This window comes from Zalophus californianus, chromosome 14 (genome assembly GCF_009762305.2).
Source record: "Zalophus californianus isolate mZalCal1 chromosome 14, mZalCal1.pri.v2, whole genome shotgun sequence".
NCBI lineage: Eukaryota > Metazoa > Chordata > Mammalia > Carnivora > Otariidae > Zalophus > Zalophus californianus.
Genome location: NC_045608.1, coordinates 31,093,589 through 31,114,789, shown reverse-complemented (window position 1 = coordinate 31,114,789; position 21,201 = coordinate 31,093,589). Strand labels below are relative to the sequence as shown.

The 21,201-nt window shown below is 37.3% G+C and overlaps 1 protein-coding gene across 4 annotated transcripts in view; it reads right to left on the bottom strand.

Moving 5' to 3' along the window:
* SPIRE1 (spire type actin nucleation factor 1) overlaps nt 1–21,201 on the bottom strand; it is a 211,802-nt gene that overhangs the window by 169,668 nt on the left and 20,933 nt on the right. For 3 of the 4 annotated variants that reach the window (XM_027576299.1, XM_027576300.1, XM_027576303.1), the window contains exon 2: nt 15,726–15,760. In XM_027576299.1, coding sequence (XP_027432100.1) covers nt 15,726–15,760 — 35 coding nt within the window. Of the gene's footprint in view, nt 1–7,633; nt 7,655–15,725; nt 15,761–21,201 lie in introns of those variants that run through there. The other variant, XM_027576302.1, reaches the window with a different exon arrangement.

Sequence of the window (21,201 nt, the reverse complement as noted above, 5' to 3'; positions counted from 1 at the left end):
TAAGTGGCTGCCTTTGGCTCAGGTCAAGATCCACGGGTCCTGGGATCCAGTCCTGCATCGGGCTCTCCACTCAGCGAGGAGCCTGCTTCTCCTTCTCCCTCTGCCTTTGCCTCTGCCCCTCCCCCCATTCGTTCTCGCTAAATAAATAAATAAATAAATAAATAAATAAAATCTTTAAAAAAATTGCATATATTCCACTGTATTTCTGTTGGGTGGCACTGCTCTAAACAGTTCTAAACAGAATGGCTCCTTCCTCCCTGAAACAATTTCTTTCCTTGGTTTTTGTTTAAATAACAGGAGGCTGGCAAAGAGGATGGAATACCTCATGCAATTAAAGGCAGAAACTAAATGAAATCTCTGTAATGCTTTGAAATTATCACTTGGATCTTCACGTGAAATTAAAATTTTTTAAGATGACATCTTTCAAAAACATATATAATAATAAACTATACTTAAATGGCATTAAAACACAACGTTATCACTATCTGTAAAAGTTCATCAGCTGTAACTTAATGATTTATGCACTTTTCTCAATGCCCTGTACTTCAATAAAATATTTACAGCTATAATGTTAACACCACATAAATTAATTTAATTCACACCAAATGATTTCTGTGTTTAAGGGAAGAATCTTGCTTTACTTGCCTCCTAAAATATTAAAGGAGTGAAATAAAGCACCCTCCGCCTTTCATTTCCTGCCTTTAGAAGTCAGAGTTCAGTAACAGATCATTTAAACACTGCTTCTTCTCAAAGGAATCTCCTTAGCAACCTTTTACAGCTTGTCATGGGTTACAGAATTCTCTCCATCTCCCATTCTTAAACGGGCCTGTGTTCCTTCCAGAACAAAGAAATTTAAAACAAGAATTGTAACTAGCTCTTTGAGTAGATATTTTAAGGAAGTTTCACAATCTCCTTCAATTCTTTTGCCTGCTCCTTCCCTCTAAGCATTCTGCTCTCCTCCCATCCCTTCTCTGCCCAAGGTAAAGTCAGGTCTGGGAACCGTGGCCTCCGTAAAAACAGCAGTGGCCTCCTCTAACATTTCCTGGCAGGCCTTATTCAAGGCCGTACCTACTGGCCCATACTATGAAACCTATGTCACAAATACAGATTGTTGATCTGTTTTTAATTAATTTATTCAATGTCTTTCCTGTGTAAGCTACAGAGCAGTTATAGAATAGTCTATTTGAAAATAATAAGAAAAGTATGAAATCATGCAAATGATGACTGCCTTGCTCCTTTTTATTACCTTGGTACTAACCACCTAATTTTATTAACTATACAGAAGGAAAAAAATAAAATTCCAAGTTTAATAAGCCAAAATTTATATAAATAACAATTTAAGGAAATAGGAATTGTTGCCTCTAGAGTAAAGGGGGGATATTTGCATCCAAAACATATGCCAAATTAGAGCCAGTGCCCACGGTCTTTTGTTTTATGCCATACTCAAAAAGGTATCATTTTCCCCTATCTTTCCTTTCTGGGATGGACAGTGAAATATGGGGGCAGCCACAGGAGAGAAGCGAAGGAGCTCACCTCACAGCAAAAAAAAGAATGAGACTCACATTCATATAATCAACATGATCACCAACACAAAATGGAGAGGCTGCACAGCATGGTCTTTTTAATATGGTCTTAATTATTTATAAAATGTAATGGAAAGAGACACATTATCCTATTCCCAACCATCCACCCTCACTCACGCACCAGCTTCTCTCCCTTACCCACTATCCATGGAGAATCTTACTTTTGCCAGCCCAGTTTCTAAGCTGCCCACAGTACAGAAGAAAGATACGGGACCAAGGTCAGGAAAAGGAGGATAGGAATGGGGCAAGGAAAAGGACGTCCCCTCCGTGACTCTGGACTCGCTCTTGGAGTGCAGAGTCCAGGTACCAGCTGAGATGGAAGGAACGCAGGGCAGGAGAGAGGAGGAGAGGACAGACAGGACGCACTCCAGGAAAAGTGGGGTGGGTGGGTGGTTTTGTTTGAGGGTAGGTGTGAGAGGAGAGCTCCAAAGTAGCTACAAGCATTGAGGGAATTGAAAAAAAATTTAAGGAAATTTTGACAATTTTATTAACCCATGAAATGGATCCACTACAAGATCCTTTGAGAGATACTTTTTAAATATTTTTGACTGTTACAACTGTGTTCATTTGCTACTCTATGTAGCTAGTGAGCAAGTGTCTGAACTCAACAACTATGGGAAGAAGACAGTAAGACTAGAAAAGAGTACAGCTTGATCAAACAAGCTCAGGTTCTGAACTCAACCAGTTACGTAACACCACGTGCTACTTTTTGTTAAGATTACTAATAAACCAACATTTTTTTTTAATTTTATAAAGGCAGTAGTCTAACAACATAAAAATTCTTGAGGACAGCACTGCATTCCCTACAGCTAGCACAGAGTTGGTAAATGGAAATTGCTTGACAAATGATGTCTGAATTAAGTAAAGATTTTACATTTTTACCCATAATTCCTACTCCCTTTCACAACTCTTTTCATTTACATAAATCTCTATTTATCCATGAGAATTTTCCCCCAGATAATAAATTCAAATTACAAAGCAAGAAGCTTATTAATTATCCACAGATGCAATGGCCACAATCTATAAAACTGTCAAAGAACTTTCTGTTGAAGAAAAATAAGCAATTATGTCAGATAAAACCTCTATGACTAAAAACATGAGTTCAACAAGTAAAGTCAGTCACCAACTCCTAGTTTGAAAGCCATCTATGCCTCTTAACTTTATATTCTAGAAAGTACTCTTGCAATAAAGTTGATATTCTACATATAAAAAGATCCTCAGGGGAAACAAAAAAACAGCCCCAAATTCAGTTACAATGGGCCAAACTAAAATCTGTTTCAACACACACAAAATTTACATTTCTACTTGAAATATAAATTATGTAAACACTGTCTCAAAAGTCTCTGACTTAACATTCAAACATTGAAGTATTCTCTTGTACAACAGATTTGAAATAAATCATTTAAATAGTTTGGAGGATTACTACACCCTCCAACTCTGAGTTCCATAAAAACAATTTTAAAAAGAAACAGCAAAAAGATGAAATAGAAGGTATCCAAATTGGAAATAAAGAAAGAAAGCTATCTCTATTCAGAGATGACATGATCTTGCACACAGAAAATCCTAGAGCAAAAACTAATGAATGAGTTCAGCAAGGTTGTAGACAAGAGATCATCATACAAAAATCAACTGTACTTCTAAATACTTTCAATGAACAATCCAAAAATGAAATTTAAAAAAATTACATTTATAATAGCACCAAAAGAATAAAATACAGATAAATTTAACAACATAAGTGTAAAACTTATGTTCTGAAAATTACAAAACATCATTGAAAAAAATTGAAGAACATCTAAACAAACAGAAAGACATCCTGTGTTCATGGATTGGTTCATGGCTTAGCACTGTTAAGAGGCAATACTACTCAAACCTATGTACAGATTCAGTGCTATCCCTATTGGAATCCCAGCTAGCTTCTTTGTAGAACTGACAAGCTAATCTAAACTCATATAGAAATGCAAGGGATCCAGGAAAGCCAAAACAGTCTTCAAAAAGAACAAGTCTGGGGGACTCACACTTCTGGATTTCAAAACTTACTACAAAGGAATAGAAACCGATTAAGACAGCATGGCATTGGCATGACAGACTAGAACTGAGAGTCCAGAAATAAACCCACAGATCTATCTATGGTCAACTGATTTCTGACAAGGATGCCAAGACTATTCAATGAGGAAAAAACAGTCTCTTCAAGAAATGGTGCTAGGACAACCAGATATCCACATGCAGAAGAATGATGGTGGTCTCTTATTTACTTCAAACCATATACAAAAATTAATTGAAAATGGATCAAAGACCATCAAAGTATAAGAGCCAAAATGATAAAACTCTTAGAAGAAAACACAGAAGTAAATGTTCATGATCTTGCATTTGGCAATAGATTAAGATACCAAAACAACAAGAACAAAAGAAAAAATAAATATATTAAACTTCATCAAAATTAAAAACTTTTGTGCTTGAAAGTATACCATCAAGAAAATGAAAAGAAAGCCATAGAATGGGAGAAAATATTTACAAATCATGTATCTGATAAGGGAACATATAAAGAACTATCACAACTCAACAATAAAGAGACAAACAATCCAATTTAAAAATAGGCAAAGATGAACAGAAAGATGTACAAATGGCCAATAAGCACATGAAGACATGCTCAACGTCATTAATCATCAGGGAAATGCAAATCACAACCAGATGAGATAGATGCCATTTTATACCCACCAGGATGGCTAGAATCAAAAAGTCAGATAACAACAGGTATTGGTGAGGATGTGGAGAAATCAAAACCTTCAAATACTGCTGGTGGGAATGTCAAACAATGGAGCTACTTTGGTAAACAGTTTGGCAGTTCCTCAAAAGTTAAAACATGAAGTTACCAGCTGACCCAACAATTCTACTCCTAGGTATATAACCAAGAGAAATAAAAACTTATGTCCACACAAAACCTTGTACAGGACCATTTAAAGGAGCATTACTCATAATGGCCAAAAGGTAGAAGTAACTCAAATGTCCATCAACTAACAAATGGGTATACAAAATATGGCAAAACCATATAGTTGAATAATCAGCAGTAAAAAGGAATGAAGTATGATACATGCCATTACATGGATGAACCTTGAAAATACTGTACTAAGTTAAAGTTTGTCAGGTACAAAAGACCATATATTATATAATTCACTCATATGGAATATCCAAAATAGGCAAATCTATAGAGATAGAAAGAAAATTAGTTGTTGTTTGGGGTGGTGGTAGCAGTACTGGGGAATGCTGGATGATAGCCGAAGGTACTGGATTTCTTTCAGAGGTGACAAAAATGTTATAATAAAAGTTTGATGATGGTCGCATAATTCTGTGAATATACCAAAAACCAATGAATTGCACACTTTAAATGGCTGGCTTGTATTCTGTGAATTATACCTTGATAAAGCTGTCATAAAAAATTAAGAAAGCACCATCATCAAAAAAAAAAAAAAACTAGGGAATTATCACAATACCAAGTAAACTACCTAATTTTACTGATAATGTGTTTTTTTAAACTCTGCCAAATACAGTAAGAATCTCTACCAAACTGAGGGATGATGTCAAGAGACACTGTAGTAAACAGTGGAAACTCTCTTAATCAGCCTCTCTCTGGCTGACTGTCCATCTCACACTCCCCAGTCCCTCTACATCATACTGACTAGTCTCCATGACTACTACTAGCCATTAGTAGGCAAGCTACTCTTTAGGCCACCAGTGAATTTCTGCCCCTACCAGGTGAGCCGTATGCTTACCTTAAACATGCTTAAATTTTGTCTGTAAGGTTTGGTCCTAAACCCATGCATTCAATAGTACTTATGTGCTTATAATAACAATTTAATGAAATGATGCAATAAACTGATGAAATATGTATATATAAATACTATCCCAGAGAAGAATATAAGGAAACAGCAAATTAAGAATGCACATCAAAAGAAGAATGATCTTAGGAAATAGAAGCAAATTTCATAGGTGTCTGGGTGGCTCAGTCGATTAAGCCTCTGCCTTCTGCTCAGGTTATGATCCCAGGGTCCTGGGATAGAGTTCTGTATCAGGCTCCCTGCTCAGTGGGGAGTCGGGCTTCTCCCTCTGCCTCTGCCCCTCCCCCCTGCTCATGCTTGCTCTCGCTCTCTCTCTCAAACTCTCGCTCTCAAATAAATTAAAAAAAAAGAAATACAAGAAAATTTCAGGCAGAAATGTTTCTTCTCTTGAAGAGAAAATGGACCCATGTCTAATCTTTAATATGACCTATACAACCTGGCACCACCTTGCGCAACTTCCCTACATTTCCTACAACTCTCCCTCACATTCTCTATGCTTCAGACATCCTGGTGTTCTGCCAATTTCAAAAATAGTTTGATCTCCTAAGAGTCCTCACTGTGATTTCCTTCTGCCTGGAAAGTTCCATCCATGTATCTAAATCCTTTCCCTCAGTATGGCTAACTCCTTAAAGCCAAAGTAGCACACAATGGATGCTCAATGAATTAAGTCAATTTTGTTATGTAAATATGGGAAGAAATGTCTAAAAGAATAAACAGTCATTACCACTAGATGTTAGGATATAAAGTGTTTGTTACTTTCTTCTTGGTATCTTTCTGTGATGTTCTGATTTTTACAACAAATATATATCATTTCTACAAAGATAAAAGGTACTTTGAAAAAGGCAATTAAAAAATCTAGCTCCTTCCCACCTTGATCCTTCCGCAGTATAGTGTCTGTGCTGAAAAGTACTATTTTATTTTATTAAATATATGAACTCTTAATTAAGGTAGATTGATATAGCTCCCTGATAAGGCGAATCATTAAGAAAACTTTCTACTCTTTATCAAAGTACGTAGAGGTGCTACAGATACTTTTTGCTCCTTCAAGAATACTGTTTACTCCCAGATAATTTAGGCTATTCTGAAATCCTTTAGCAGACATATATAACCGTTACTGATCTTCAAATAAAGTAAAAACTATACAAAGTAACACTACTTGTATAAATTTTGCATCCTATGGTCAAACCATGTGCCCTGTACTTAAGACATCCATGACTACAACACAGAAAGACAGTTTGATAATAAATGTTATGAGAGACAGGAGAGACGTCAGAGCAAAGGGCAGGGAGAAAGAAGCAAGGAGGGAGGGAGAAATGAATTATAAATGTAACAAGTAACTAACATAATGTGCCAGTCTCTATCTGATGACACATGTAATCTAAGTGAAATTACCTATTTATCACACCATTAATAACTCACTACCAACCTCTACTAATACTCACACTCAGAAGCAGCAAATCAAAGGTATACACATTTACTCTGAGGACACATAAACCATTTTCCAAACCATTTAAGTTAAAGTCAACCAAAAAGCCATGTAAATTCAGGCATGTTTGAGGTTTTTAATCCAAAAGCACAGGAAGCAGAATGTAAGCATTCTTCCCATTTCTTTTGGTCTGCTGACCAAGAAGAAAAAGCTGTTGTTACTAACAGTTAATGGAGCTTATTATTCTAATCCTTTTATAGATCATATATCATTATTTTAACTTCTTGTCATGCAATTCCATTTATAAAACCTTAAAGTAAGGTTTAAAATTAAGAGAAAGCTGCCTGCTGAAAGAGATCTGACAGTAATTGTCTTTTTGTTTCTGCTTTAAGATTTAATTTAATTTAAGATTTAATTAGTTTTGGTATCAAATACTAATTTCACAATCATTTAAATGGGCTCATCAGGCAGCTAAAATTATGCACAAATGCAAATATTTTCATAAAAATATTACAGCTGACCCTTGAATAACATGGGTTTGACCTGCATGGGTCCACTTATATTTTTTTCAGTTAAATACAGTACAATACTATAAATGTATTTTCTCATGATTTTCTTAATAACATTTTCTGCAACTTACTTTATTATAATAATATAGTATATAATACATATGACATAAAAAGTATCTGTTAATTGACTGTTTATGTTATTGGTAAGGGTTTTGGTCAATAGCAGTTAACAGTAGTTAACTTTTTGGGGAGTCAAAAGTTACACGTGGATTTTCAACTAACCTTCATGTTGTTCAAGAGTCAACTGCATATACTTCTTCAAGTTCATTTTTGAGTTACTTCTGAAATCACCTAATGGATATTAAATGTTAATTAAAAGAGGTATTACTCATCCAACTGCTACTGAGTCTGCATGAGCCAGAGTGAAATCAAAGGTCAGTGGGTTGATTTAGCTAAACACAAAGCGGGAATTTTTAAATGTTATACTGTGTTAAAGCAGTGAACTTCCACATACTTCCTTTGGTAGTTTATTTTAGGCTGCTCAGGAAACATAAAAAATTTTCATATACTCTTGCTTGTGTCAAAAACTGTGTATAATCAGAATGGAATAAGTCCAAAACACTAACTCTGATGTATTTCATGGCTTGTTCTCAAGATCTTTGGGTTCTTCCAGGAAAGAATGTCCAATGGAAAAAAGACAGTCTCTTCAACCAATAGTGTTGGGAAAATTAGACAGCCACATGCAGAAGAATGAAACTGGACCATCTCCTTATACCACACACAAAAATAGGCTCAAAATGGTTGAAAGACCTAAATGTGAGACAGGAGTCCATCAAAATCCTAAAGGAGAACACAGGCAGCAACCTCTTCGACCTCAGCCGCAGCAACTTCTTCCTAGAAACATCGCCAAAGGCAAGGGAAGCAAGGGCAAAAATGAACTCTTGGGACTTCATCAAGATAAAAAGCTTTTGCACAGCAAAAGAAACAGTCTACAAAACCAAAAGACAACCGACATAACGGGAGAAAATATTTGCAAATGACATATCAGATAAAGGGATAGTATCCAAAATCTATAAAGAACTTATCAAACTCAACACCCAAAGAACAAATGATCCAATCAAGAAATGGGGAGAAGACATGAACAGACATTTTTCCAAAGAAGACATCCAAATGGCCAATAAACACGTGAGAAAGTGCTCAACATCGCTCGGCATCAGGGAAATCCAAATCAAAACCTCAATGAGATACCACCTCACACCACTCAGAATGGCTAAAATTAACAAGTCAGGGAACGACACATGTTGGCAGGGATGCGGAGAAAGGGGAACCCTCCTACACTGTTGGTGGGAATGCAAGCTGGTGCAGCCACTCTGGAAAACAGTATGGAGGTTCCTCAAAAAGTTGAAAATAGAGCTACCATATGACCCAGCAATTGCACTACTGGGTATTTACCCCAAAGATACAAATGTAGGGATCCGAAGGGGTATGTGTACCCCGATGTTTATAGCAGCAATGTCCACAATAGCCAAACTATGGAAACAGCCAAGATGTCCATCAACAGATGAATGGATAAAGATGATGTGGTATACACACACACACACACACACACACACACACACACACCATGGGATATTATGCAGCCATCAAAAGGAATGAAATCTTGCCATTTGCAATGACGTGGATGGAACTGGAGGGTATTGAGCTGAGTGAAATAAGTCAATCAGAGAACGACATATATAGTATGACCTCACTGATATGAGGAATTCTTAATGTCAGGAAACAAACTGAGGGTTGCTGGAGTGATGGGGGCTGGGAGGGATGGGGTGGCTGGGTGATAGACATTGGGGAGGGTATGTGCTATGGTGAGTGCTGTGAATTGTGTAAGACTGTTGAATCACAGACCTGTACCTCTGAAACAAATAATACATTATATGTAAAAAAAAAAAAAAAGAAGAAGAAGATAGCAGGAAGGGAGAAATGAAGGAGGGGAAAACGGAGGGGGAGACAAACCATGAGAGACTATGGACTCTGAGAAACAAACTGAGGGTTCTAGAGGGGAGAGGGGTGGGGGGATGGGTTAGCCTGGTGATGGGTATTAAAGAAGGCACATATTGCATGGAGCACTGGGTGTTATACGCAAACAATGAATCATGGAACACTACATCAAAAACTAATGATGTAATGTATGGTGATTAACATAACATAATAAAAAAAAAAGATCTTTGGGTTCCCCCACAAAGCAGACTAATTCTAGGTCTGGTTTCCCAGAAGGTTCAAATATATAGAACAATTCTTGAGTCATTCTGAGTAAGTTAAAATCAGACTACTTCACAAATTACTACAGTACAGAACTCTATGTTCATCTACCCAGCAGGGGTCAGGGGGAGGGTTGAAGGTTCAGGGGCTGCAATCATTCCTTTGCCCAGTTTACACTGAGCCGGAACACAGTCCCTGGCTATACAATGCCAGAAACTGTAGTCACAGGTAGAGACATATATGGAATAAGGAGATACCTAGCCATTTCACTGCCCCAAATGGGGCAGTAAACTAATCTTTAGCATTATGTAGATACCTTACACTGCAGGTAAACAAAGGCTGGATAAAGACAAACAAATGAAAGGTGAAGGGAAGTGGTTCTGCAACACACTGGCTACACGACCTTGGGCAAGTTACATAACCTCTCTATACTTCAGCTCTCTTTCTAGACTTTGTTTCTAAGTTTGTTATGAGAATTAAATTAATGTCTATGACAGTATTTAGCATATGCTTAGCTCTAAAGTATTTTTTAAAGATGCACGTGGGAATGAAACAGAGTATTTATGTACAGTATATATGAAGTCTATTTAGAAGATGTGAGCACAAATCTTCTAAAGATTCCCTCAGTAAAGATTACAGTTTTCTGCTATGCTACAATTTTTATAAACGAGCTTAATCAAGATTAAAGTATTGACAAAAGTTAATGTAACTTTATATAATGCTTTAACCTATTCCACTTAAAACACAGCTCATCTACCAAGGGAACAGGATTGTTCTAGTTATTCATTTAACCTTTCCTGCTGAAGGGAAAGCGCCTCAGTGCTTCATAATTAGTGGTGGTTAATAGAAAACAGGAACGTGATGAAATTTGGAAAGCTAAAAATTTACAACAGTGAAAATGCCTCAATTAAAATATTTAAAAATTCAAATCCTTTATGTTATAGAATTTTTAAGTGTTTGGTAATTTTCTTCAAATATAAAAGTATAACCCACAAAATTATTTAAATAATGGCAGTAGAAAAAACTTGTAAAATGAGGGTAAAAGCTCCCCCAAGCTGTGGACCAGAACTGCCTCTTTAACAGGCAAGTACCCACAGGTACAGGTCAGTCTTAATCTAAGAGTTTATAAATGACCAGGCTGAGCTGTGAGCACTCCCAGAAAGAGAGAAGCAGGGCTAATGCACTGTTTAAATTACATGCCCTTCTCAAAATGAAAGGACAAAATACAGATCAGCGGTAGACAGGGGCCCAAAGTGGGGGTGGAGTGACCACCAAGGGGCACTGGCAGAGTTTGGGGAATGACAGAACTTGATTGCAGAGATAGTTAACACAACTGAATATCTGTTAAAACTCAAAGAACTGTAACTGAAAAAGGTAAATTTTACTGTATGTAAATCATACCTGCAAAAAATGTAAAAGAGATATAGGAAAAAATTAAATTGCCTATTAAGTAAAAAATTTTACTTTACTTTTAAAACAAATTATATGAAAATTTTCCCTTAATGAGTTCAAATGCTGGAATATACTAGTATAACTGAGTACACTAAAATATTTTTCCAAACAGGGGCACCTGGGTAGCTCAGCCGGTTGATTGTAGGACTCCTGGTTTTGGCTCAGGTCATGATCTCATGGGTGGGTCCTGAGATTGAGCCCTGCATGGGACTCTGTGATCACCGTGGGATCTGCCTGGGGAGTCTTTCCTTCTGCCCCTCCCCCCACTCGCACATGCACGAGAGCACGGGCTCTTTCTCTCTCTCAAATAAATATCTTTAAAAAAATTTTTTTCCACTGAGAAATAAGGTATAATACTTGATCTTTTAGAAACATTAAACTATTTTGAGGTATAAGATCACATAAAAGTTGACTGAATGCCTATGTATGGCCTCCTTGCTTTCTCTAAACTCAAAATTTTGTTTGGTTTTTCTGAATATAGGAAAAGTCTTAAAAAGAGGGTTGAAAGTAAAACTAGAAAATAATTAACAAGTCAAGAAACAACAGATGTTGGTGACGATGTGGAGAAAGGGGAACCCTCCTACACTGTTGGTGGGAATGCAAGCTGATGCAGCCACTCTGGAAAACAGTATGGAGGTTCCTCAAAAAGTTGAAAACAGAGCTACCCTACAACCCAGAAATTACACTACTGGGTATTTACCCCAAAGATACAAATGTAGTGATCTGAAGGGGCACGTGCACCCCAATGTTTATAGCAGCAATGTCCACAATAACCAAACTATGGAAAGAGCCTCGATGTCCATCAACAGATGAATGGATAAAGAAGATGTGGTATATATATACAATGGAATACTATGAAGCCATCAATAAAATGAAATCTTGCCATTTGCAACATCGTGGATGGAACCAGAGGGTATCATGCTAAGCGAAATAAGTCAATCAGAGAAAGACAAGTATCATATGATCTCACTGGTACGAGGAATTTGAGAAACAAGACAGAGGATCATAGGGGAAGGGAGGGAAAAATGAAACAAGACGAAACTGGAGAGGGAGACAAACCGTAAGAGATTCGTAATCTCAGGAAACAAACTGAGGGTTGCTGGAGTGGAGGGGGTGGGAGGATGGAGTGGCTGGGTGATGGACATTGGGGAGGGTAGGTACTATGGTGAGCACTGTGAATTGTGTAAGACTCTTGAATCACGGACCTGTACCCCTGACATAAATAATACATTATATATTAATTAAAAAAAAGAATTCATAATATGATTTCTATATACTACAAAAACTATTAAAATACACAGTTGAACACTTCAAGTTATATGTCTCAGTGAGGGTCCTGAAGGCCCAGAAAGATAAAGGGATTTTGCTTTCCCTAGCAGTCACCCTGAGGCTCCTAGTGGTCCATGACCTTGCTTAAGAAGATGACTTTCTCCGTCCCAGGAAACTATACACCTCCCAAATAAGAATAATAGGCTATATTCACTAAGGCAGGCTTTATGCTAAACTCTCTGCAATCACAACAACCCACCTTTCAGATGAGGAATCTTGAGGCTGAGAAGTGAGGGAGAAGGATGGAGCCAGGATGTGGGCCTAAGCACAAACACACCCAGCGCACCAGCTCCCGGGGTGCAAGCCTGTACCACAATGTGGAGTACGCAACAAGCTACTCCACCTTTTCCAGGGCCCTTCACAGTTCTACTCATCTACAACTTGTGAGCAGCCCTTCTCTTGGTCTGCGTTTAATGCCAGAGCTTTCTCAACAGAAGAACAATGGAAGGGCAAAAGAAGCTCTAACAATCACCTTTCTGATCCAGGATCACCTCACTCTCAGAAATGACCCTGTTGTCTTACTGACAGAAAAGACGGGCTTAAATCCTTATTATCAAAGCTTCCCTCAACTTCCCATTGTCTTCCTCAGGACTGCGGGTTTTACTGCTCTCAGCCCTCAATCCTGTTTCTCGGGCAGAAATACCCGTGCTAACCATACCCCAGCCCAACAGCTCTCAGACTGTGGTTTTAGGACTCTTTGACACTCTAAAAATTACTGAGGAGTCCAAGGAGCTTTTATATATGTGAACCATAATCTATCAACATCTCCTGTATTAGAAATTAAAACTGAGAAATTTTTAAATCAAATCACTTTAATTAAATCATTTAAAAGTATTAAACATGTTAATATAAGTAACATTTTTATGGGAAAGAAACCCCTATTTTCAAAAAAAAAAAATAAGAAGAGTGGTATTGTTTTGCATTTCTGTAAAACTCCTGAAGGTCATGCTTAATAAAAGCCAGCTAGATCTTATATCTGCTTCTGAGGTCTGGCATGACATTCATAGTTACACACAGTCATGTACCCAAGGAAAACACCACTGTACCCTCAAGAGAATGAAAGTAGAAGGGCAAACAATGTCTTAGTATTACTTCAAAAATAGTCTGACCTTGAAAGGGTGTCAGGAACGCCCCAGAGCCCTCTTACCACACTTGGAGAACCAATGCTCTAGTCAAGCCAGAGGTAGTCCTACGTCTGATTTCAGCAGATCCCCACTCTCTAACTTGGACTCCAACTCACTCTCTCTTGCTTCCTTACCCCCGCCACCCCCACCCCTTCAAATGTACCATCTTCCCTAAAAAACAAAACTTTCTACTTAAGCTGTCTCCTTTTTCTCTCAAGTCACCAAACTTCTTGAAAAAGTAGTTCCCACAACCTCTACTGCCCCTCCTTTTTATTATTTTAATTAACAAAGTAATACACAGAGATGTTCTCATTTAAAAAAAAATCCAAACAATATAGATAAATCACCATCTACAATTCCAGTCTCTAACCACTGTTACCCCTAGAAAATACTCCAAGCTGTTAACTAAATAATTGGATTGAACTTTTTATTTTCTTGTGATTTTCCCTCATCAAATAGTCATTTTAAAAAATCCTGAAAGTAGGTTCTGTTTATATTCCAATTCTTTTGGTTACCCAAGGTATGGGTCAAACAGTAAGACCTAATAACTAGGAGATTACAGAGATAAAATGAGTGATGTTCCTATACAAAGTGAATACGAAATAAAGTGCTACAACCCTGCTGATTTTATGGTGATACAACATAAGACAGAATAATGAGACTTAGTCATCCCGATATATATATATATATATATATATAAACTGTGTCTTCAGGGTTTATATAACATTTTCACATATATTTGCTCTTTAAAATTTTACAAACTGTGAGGTCAATAGGAATTATGATTAACATTTTACAGATAAGAAACCCAAAGTTCTAGGAGAGCAGGAGAAAAAAATACTGCTCAAAATTACATAGCTAGAAAAATGCACACCAGAAACCACAAACAGAAGTTATATTTTCTGACTCAAATCAAATCCCACTCCTTTATATTACATTGAACAGTACATCAAAAATTCTCACAATATAGAAATATTAAGTTCTACTTTTTACAAAAATTAAGTTCTTGCCTATTTTTAGAGCTAATTTGGAAAAAAAATGATCTCTACTTCCAAAGTTGAAAATACAAAAATGAACTGTATAATTTCTGACTGTAAAAAAGAACAAATTATTTTTGCTTCTTTATTATACAATACAATCCCCTAGGAAGCTTGCATTTTATTTAAAATAACAGTTGAAATTTACTAAAATCTACATCAACGTGTAGACGTATTACCATATTAGAAAAATAACTTCTTAAATCCTTTATTTAGGCAATGCCATTAACAAAGACCCAAGACTCCTAATGTAAAGATGAGGCAACAGTTGCTGAAAAGAACACCAGACGTACACACTTCATGGATGCTACCCTCATATTTCAGTGCTACCCTTGAAATTCCTGCAAGGAACACAGGGAATAACGTGGAAATGCCTTAAAGTTCAAAATCAGAATTTTGAACTAAGATAACAAACTATTTGATTCATTATTAATCTTACTGAAATATCGTTTCTAAGCCCCTATTTTTTTTCCTACACCAAGGCAGCTCCAGAGGAGCTCAAAATATTTATGATTTATTTATTATGACACGTTAGATTGGATTATGAAAAAAACTGAACTTAAACTATTTCTTATTAAGGGCTCTGAATCTTAGTATCTCAATTTCATGCATAATAACATGGGAAAGTTTTAAAGCCATGATTAAGGTAATCTTTTTTTTTTTTAAAGATTTTATTTATTTGACAGAGCACAAGCAGAGGGAGAGAGAGGGAGAAGCAGGCTCCCTGCTAAGCAAGGAGCCCGATGTGGGACTCGATCCCAGGACCCTGAGATCATGACCTGGGCCGAAGGCAGCTGCTTAACCGACTGAGCCACCCAGGCGTCCCGATTAAGGTAATCTTTTTAATACACACTGGCATTTTAAAAATATGGGCAAGAGGGGCTCCTGGCTGGCTCAGTCAGTGGGGCATGCAACTCTTAAAGCTCAGGGCTGTGAGTTTGAGCCTCACAGTGGGTGTGGAGATTACTTAAAAATAAATCTTTAAAAAATATATTTATATGGGCAAGATAACGAATTTTTCTTCACAGTTTACTTTTTAAATGTAAAAGATATATACCTGCTCTCAACACATCCTTGTCAGAAGACCAAAAACCCATGAGATATAGTTCAATATTTAAGTTACTCTAAAGAACTGCAAAGCTACTTTACTAACAAATATTTGAGTATTTCTCTTACCTCTATTTCTGTACAATGTGAATATCCCAATTTACCTGTAATAAAAATACAAAAAGTTACTTCCAAAGGATTTTAGCTTTTTTATCACTGATAAAAATATTTGAGCTACCCTGGCAAAATCTAGGTGCTAGAATGACCAATATTCTATAAGGTCCTGCCTAGAGATTTGTTTAAATAGGCCCGTAAGAAAACACTAAGTAGGAAGATGGGAAGAATATACTCAATTGTAATAAGACCTAAAACACACACACATATTTAATATGCATATATACAAGTTAATGAAAGTAAAATAAAAATATTTTTATTGAAGTCTTACTTTCTTTTTAAAATATCTTAAAATATTTTAAAGGTATTTAAAAGGTACCTTTCAAAATACTCAAAAATATCTTCAAAAAATCTTTAAAAGATTCTTGGGCTTTTCTCCAAATATATATTCTAGTTTAAAGGTACAGTGATCATTTCAATGAAAGCATAAATGTCTCAAACTAGTATTTTCTTTAATATATGATGGTTGTTTTTCTTTTCTGATGTATGATTAGATAAAACCACATAATTAATTTAGTAATTTTTCCAATAGAGGATCACCTAAAGAATAACTATAATTAAACAATATTTTGCTGTACCAACATCAATTTTCTCTTCATCACTGAAACATAATAGCAAGGAACATGTACAATTATATATTTCTGTCAATTTGGATGAATAAAACATACTTTTTAAATAAAAAAACAGCTATTTTAAAGATCACTTATTACGCAGTTTTAACAAAAAGAATAGGTTACATACTTATATTGGGTACTGATCAATTTAATTTCCCCAATCCACACTTTTTGAATACCATTGTTCTCAGTTTGAACATACATTAACCTCCACCTCCTTCCCTCCAAAAACACTCTCCTTCCTCCTAATTGCTTCCTCTCTCCAGCCTGACTCCCACACCTAGTCCTAGCCCACAGTGGTTGTTCCAGCCGTCTGTTTTCTTTAATGCTTATTGAGAATTTTTACACCTTAGAGTTTATGATGAAACCACACACACACAAAAAGCCCACAATGTTTTTTATGTGCCTCCTCTCAAAATGAAAAAATTGAAATCCGCAATTTCTCATGACCTAATGGTCCTAATGTGAAATACTGGCTGAAACTGAGACCAGAAAACAAGGGACCATGGGTTCTGTGGATTAAAAATTATATATGAGCAATAAATAAAGATTACATGAACATAGAGATAAAATGGGTTTAATATATAAAGGTTTTACATACTATGGTTTGATAAATACATAACTGTTACTTATATATTTATGTATTGTTAAATGAAACTATGTATTTTATATATATTAAAGTTATATAGCATATATTTTTATTTATATATATATGGCTGCTCAGAACATTAGTGCTTTTGGTAGATTAATTATCCTACAACTCCGATAGAGAAGGTGATTAACTTAACCTAGGAAAGTACCGTAAACAGGAGCAGTTCAAAGAGGGGCACAGACTACCTCTCAACAAACATTTAGAATGTCTACTCTGGGGAAGGGAAGGGAAAGGAAGGGAAGGGAAGGAGGGAAAGAGGAGGCAGGGAGCAAGGGAGGGGAAAATACAGTGTTAAGACAACAATGACAGAGAGCAATCTCTTTGAGAGTACATAGATGTACATCTTTAGTATAATAATTCTTTGTTTAATATTTTATTTATTTGACAGAGAGACACAGCGAGAGAGGGAACACAAGCAGGGAGAGTGGGAGAGGGAGAAGCAGGCTTCCCACCAAGCAGGGAGCCCGACACGGGGCTCGATCCCAGGACCCTGGGATCATGATCTGAGCTGAAGGCAGATGCTTAACTACTAAGCCACTCAGGCGCTCCATTCAGGATAATAATTCTTAAGGTAAACAGAATTGCAAAGAAAGTGGTAGGTTTGTTATTGGTAGTAAAGTTGGTAAAAAAATTTTGAAATGGTTTTGTATGTATTGTAGCACTGTGCAAACAAATACGCTGATGTTGCTGGGAATCATGAACTGAGGGAGAAAGACCATATAAACCTAACATGTGGGAAGGAGAAGAAGAGCCCTGTGGTAGTGAACTGGAATTAGGGGTATTATCCAATTTCAAAAAAAAAAAAAAATACTTCCTAGCTCTTCTTCCAAAAGAAGGAGAAGTAATAGCACCCCATTTTGCAAGAGCACACCTAGACCATTCCCCCTCAAAGGAACCAGTACTCAGGGGACTGGCTGACTCCATGGATGGCACAAGTGGAGGTGAGGCCATTTCAGAGAATGTGCTGTGTAAGGCCTAACCCTGAACAGCCAAGGTTATGAAATGGGTCTACCAAGATGTGAAATTACAAGATAAGCTGGAAAATCTTTCTGCACCAGAAAGTAATGAAGTACTCAAAGAATAACAGAGTGATGTCAAAATGGCACAAGTCCTATGAAATAAGGTTTTTTCCCTGACCTCTATAATAAAACTGAAAATGCTTTCCTATAAAGAGCACCAAAAATTTCTGTGTGAGTGTACCATCGTTTCTGGTTATTCAGTTTGATCTGGTGACTATATCATGCAACTATGGAAATGTGGTTAAGTATGAAGTGCCTGACCACCTACACTACTCTGCCATCCAAATCCCTGCCCAGACTCTGATGCAGGAATTAGAAAATCCCAATTACATGACAGCAGAGCTTAAAGGAACCTTGGAAATGATCCTGCCCAATCCATTCATTTTATAGATGAGTAATCTGAGCCTGACGAGTCAAATGACTTGCACAAAATGACAAAGCTAAGAGTAGACTCCAAGGCTCCTGACCTTTGTCATGAGCATTGGTGTGGTTTTGTTCTCCTGTCTGCCATTCCCACTTACAGGGATCAGTGGGGTTAGGGAAAGGGACTGCGGAGGTGCTATTACAGCTATCTACCCATTATAATACTGTTTCTGGAGAAATGGGGGAAATGTACTCCTTGATTTAGCAGTTGGAAACTGCCAATATAGCAACCAAGAAATTTTCATTTGACAACTTTTGAGTCCTTCTTTAAAGGCCACCTTTCCAGAGCCAAACCTAAGGAATCCCTCTAAAACCTAGAATCCTAGGACTTCACTTTCTACAAGTTGAGTAAACTAAGCCGATGGTAGGCCTAACCAAGGTTTCAGATTATTAAATGCAGTGAATTCGTTCTTTCAATAAGACTAACAACTTTACTGATTTATTGTTAATTAAAAGGCTAGATTAACTATCTGACAATGTAAAATAAAAGGAAATATTTGGAATGATATTTAAACATTAAGTTTCAAAATACTCCAATATTATTAACATACTTATACACTAGGAAGGAGGATTTGCACAGCAAGCCAAAACTTCAGCTCGGTGTTTCCCAAAAAGAATGGGCATTTTAATAATGATGGAAGAATCAAGCCTGTGTTTTTTAGGCCCTTCTTTTTAACTAATCCTGAAATATCCAATCTGCTCTTAAGATTTACTAGACAAGTTCCCTCATGTCCTAGGAAATACAAAAATCAGTCTTCCTATAAACTGATATAAAATGGCTTTAAGGGATGCCTGGGTGCCTCAGTCAGTTAAGTGTCTGCCTTCGGCTCAGGTCATGATCCCTGGGTCCTGGGATTGGGTCCGCATCAGGCTCCTTGCTCAGCAGGGAGCCTGCTTCTCCCTCTCCCTCTGCCCGCCACTCCCTCCGCTTGTGCTCTTTCTCTGACAAATAAATAAAATCTTAAAAAAATGAAAAAATAAAATGGCTTTAAAAAATGAACTATTCCTAATGTAAAATGTCATAAAGAACACCTCAACTAAGATAACGAAGACATTTTAAATCCTAAATGCTGATAATCAGACACTTTCATTCAAAAGTCTGCTCATTGTTACCAGAGAGAGCATTTCAGTGAACACATCTTGGTAGACCCACTCATAACCTTGGTTGTTCAGGGTTAGGCCTCACACTGCACACTCTCTGAAATGGCCTCAGCCCAGTGGAATCACAAAATCTGACGGACCACACAACTATAGTGGAAATTAAGGCACAGTTTCAGAAAAAATTTAAGGTGCTCATATAGATGTATAATACTTTTAAATTAAGGTGGTAGAAACCTCAGCATACGGCTGAACTGTCTGTCACATAGTCACATTATCAATATGATTCAAATTAGCTGAATAAGCAGAAGGCAAACATGCCTGCCAGAAAGACACAGAACCCCTATAATCTTTACAATAAATAAACAGCTCTCAGATTTATTCTCCAAATTTCTCCCATGTGAGCAAACTGCGGGCAACGATGGGTCCGTCTGATCCTGTATGTTATTTTTTCATGAGCTGAGCATTCAATAGATACACCCTGTCCTCCTGGCAGCTTGCCTCTGCCCCTCTCATTCATTCAATAAATATTTGCTGAACACCTACTAAATACTAAAATACTGATGATACAGCAGCAAACAAGCTGCACAGTCCTTGCTCCCTAGGGCTTATATCTTAGTGAACACAGACCCAAAGAAGCAATCAAATAAAATTAATTACAACTGGTAATAAATACTATTAAGGACAGAAAAGGGAATGAGAGAAAATAACAGAAATGGGGCGCCTTGGTGGCTCAGCTGGTTAAGCGATTGCCTTCGGCTCGGGTCATGATCCTGGAGTCCCGGGATGGAGTCCCGCATCGGGCTCCCTGCTCAGCGAGGAGCCTGCTTCTCCCTCTAACCCTCCTCCCTCTCATGTACTCTCTCTCTCTCTCTCATTCTCACTCTCTCAAAAATAAATAAATAAATCTTAAAAAAAAAGAAAGAAAGTAACAGAAATGATCCAATTTAGAATAGTAAGGCATGACTCCTTGAGAAGATGATATTTAAATAGAGACTGTGAAGTTGGGTAGCAGCTAACTGCAGGGCTGAGGGAAGAACCTGTCCCAGAACCAGGAGGCAGCCTGTGGTAAGGCTCTGGAAGTGTTTGGTAGGTGGGTAGCATAAAATGCATTTGGAAAGACAGGCAGGGGCAGATCACACAGGCCTTTCAGGACAGTGTAACGAGTTTAGGTTTGATGTTAAGTACAACAGGAAGCTACTGGACGTTAACGTTAAGCAAGGGCATGAGCTGATTCGAGGTGGGTTTCCAGGTTGGTCCTGCTCTGTGGAGAGGGTCAAGGTGAAAACATGGAGGATGGACAGCCCCACTGTCCTGGATAGCAACAGGGGGGCGGGGGCGGGGCAGCAAACATGGAGGACAGCTAGCCCAGGTGGTGGCAGTGACCAGGAAAAAAAGTAGAAAATTAAGATATAATTCAGAAGCAGAATTAACAGGTAATGGATTGGACTGGGGGTAGAGCAGGGTGAGAAGGAAAGAATGATACCCTGAACAAGTGCCATGTTTTCAGGAACATTATTTTCAAAGACTTAATCAAAACCGATCAACATCAAGCATACGTTTAAGAACTCTAATACTCTGGGGGCACCCAGCTGGCTCAGTTGGAAGAGCGTGTGACTCTTGAT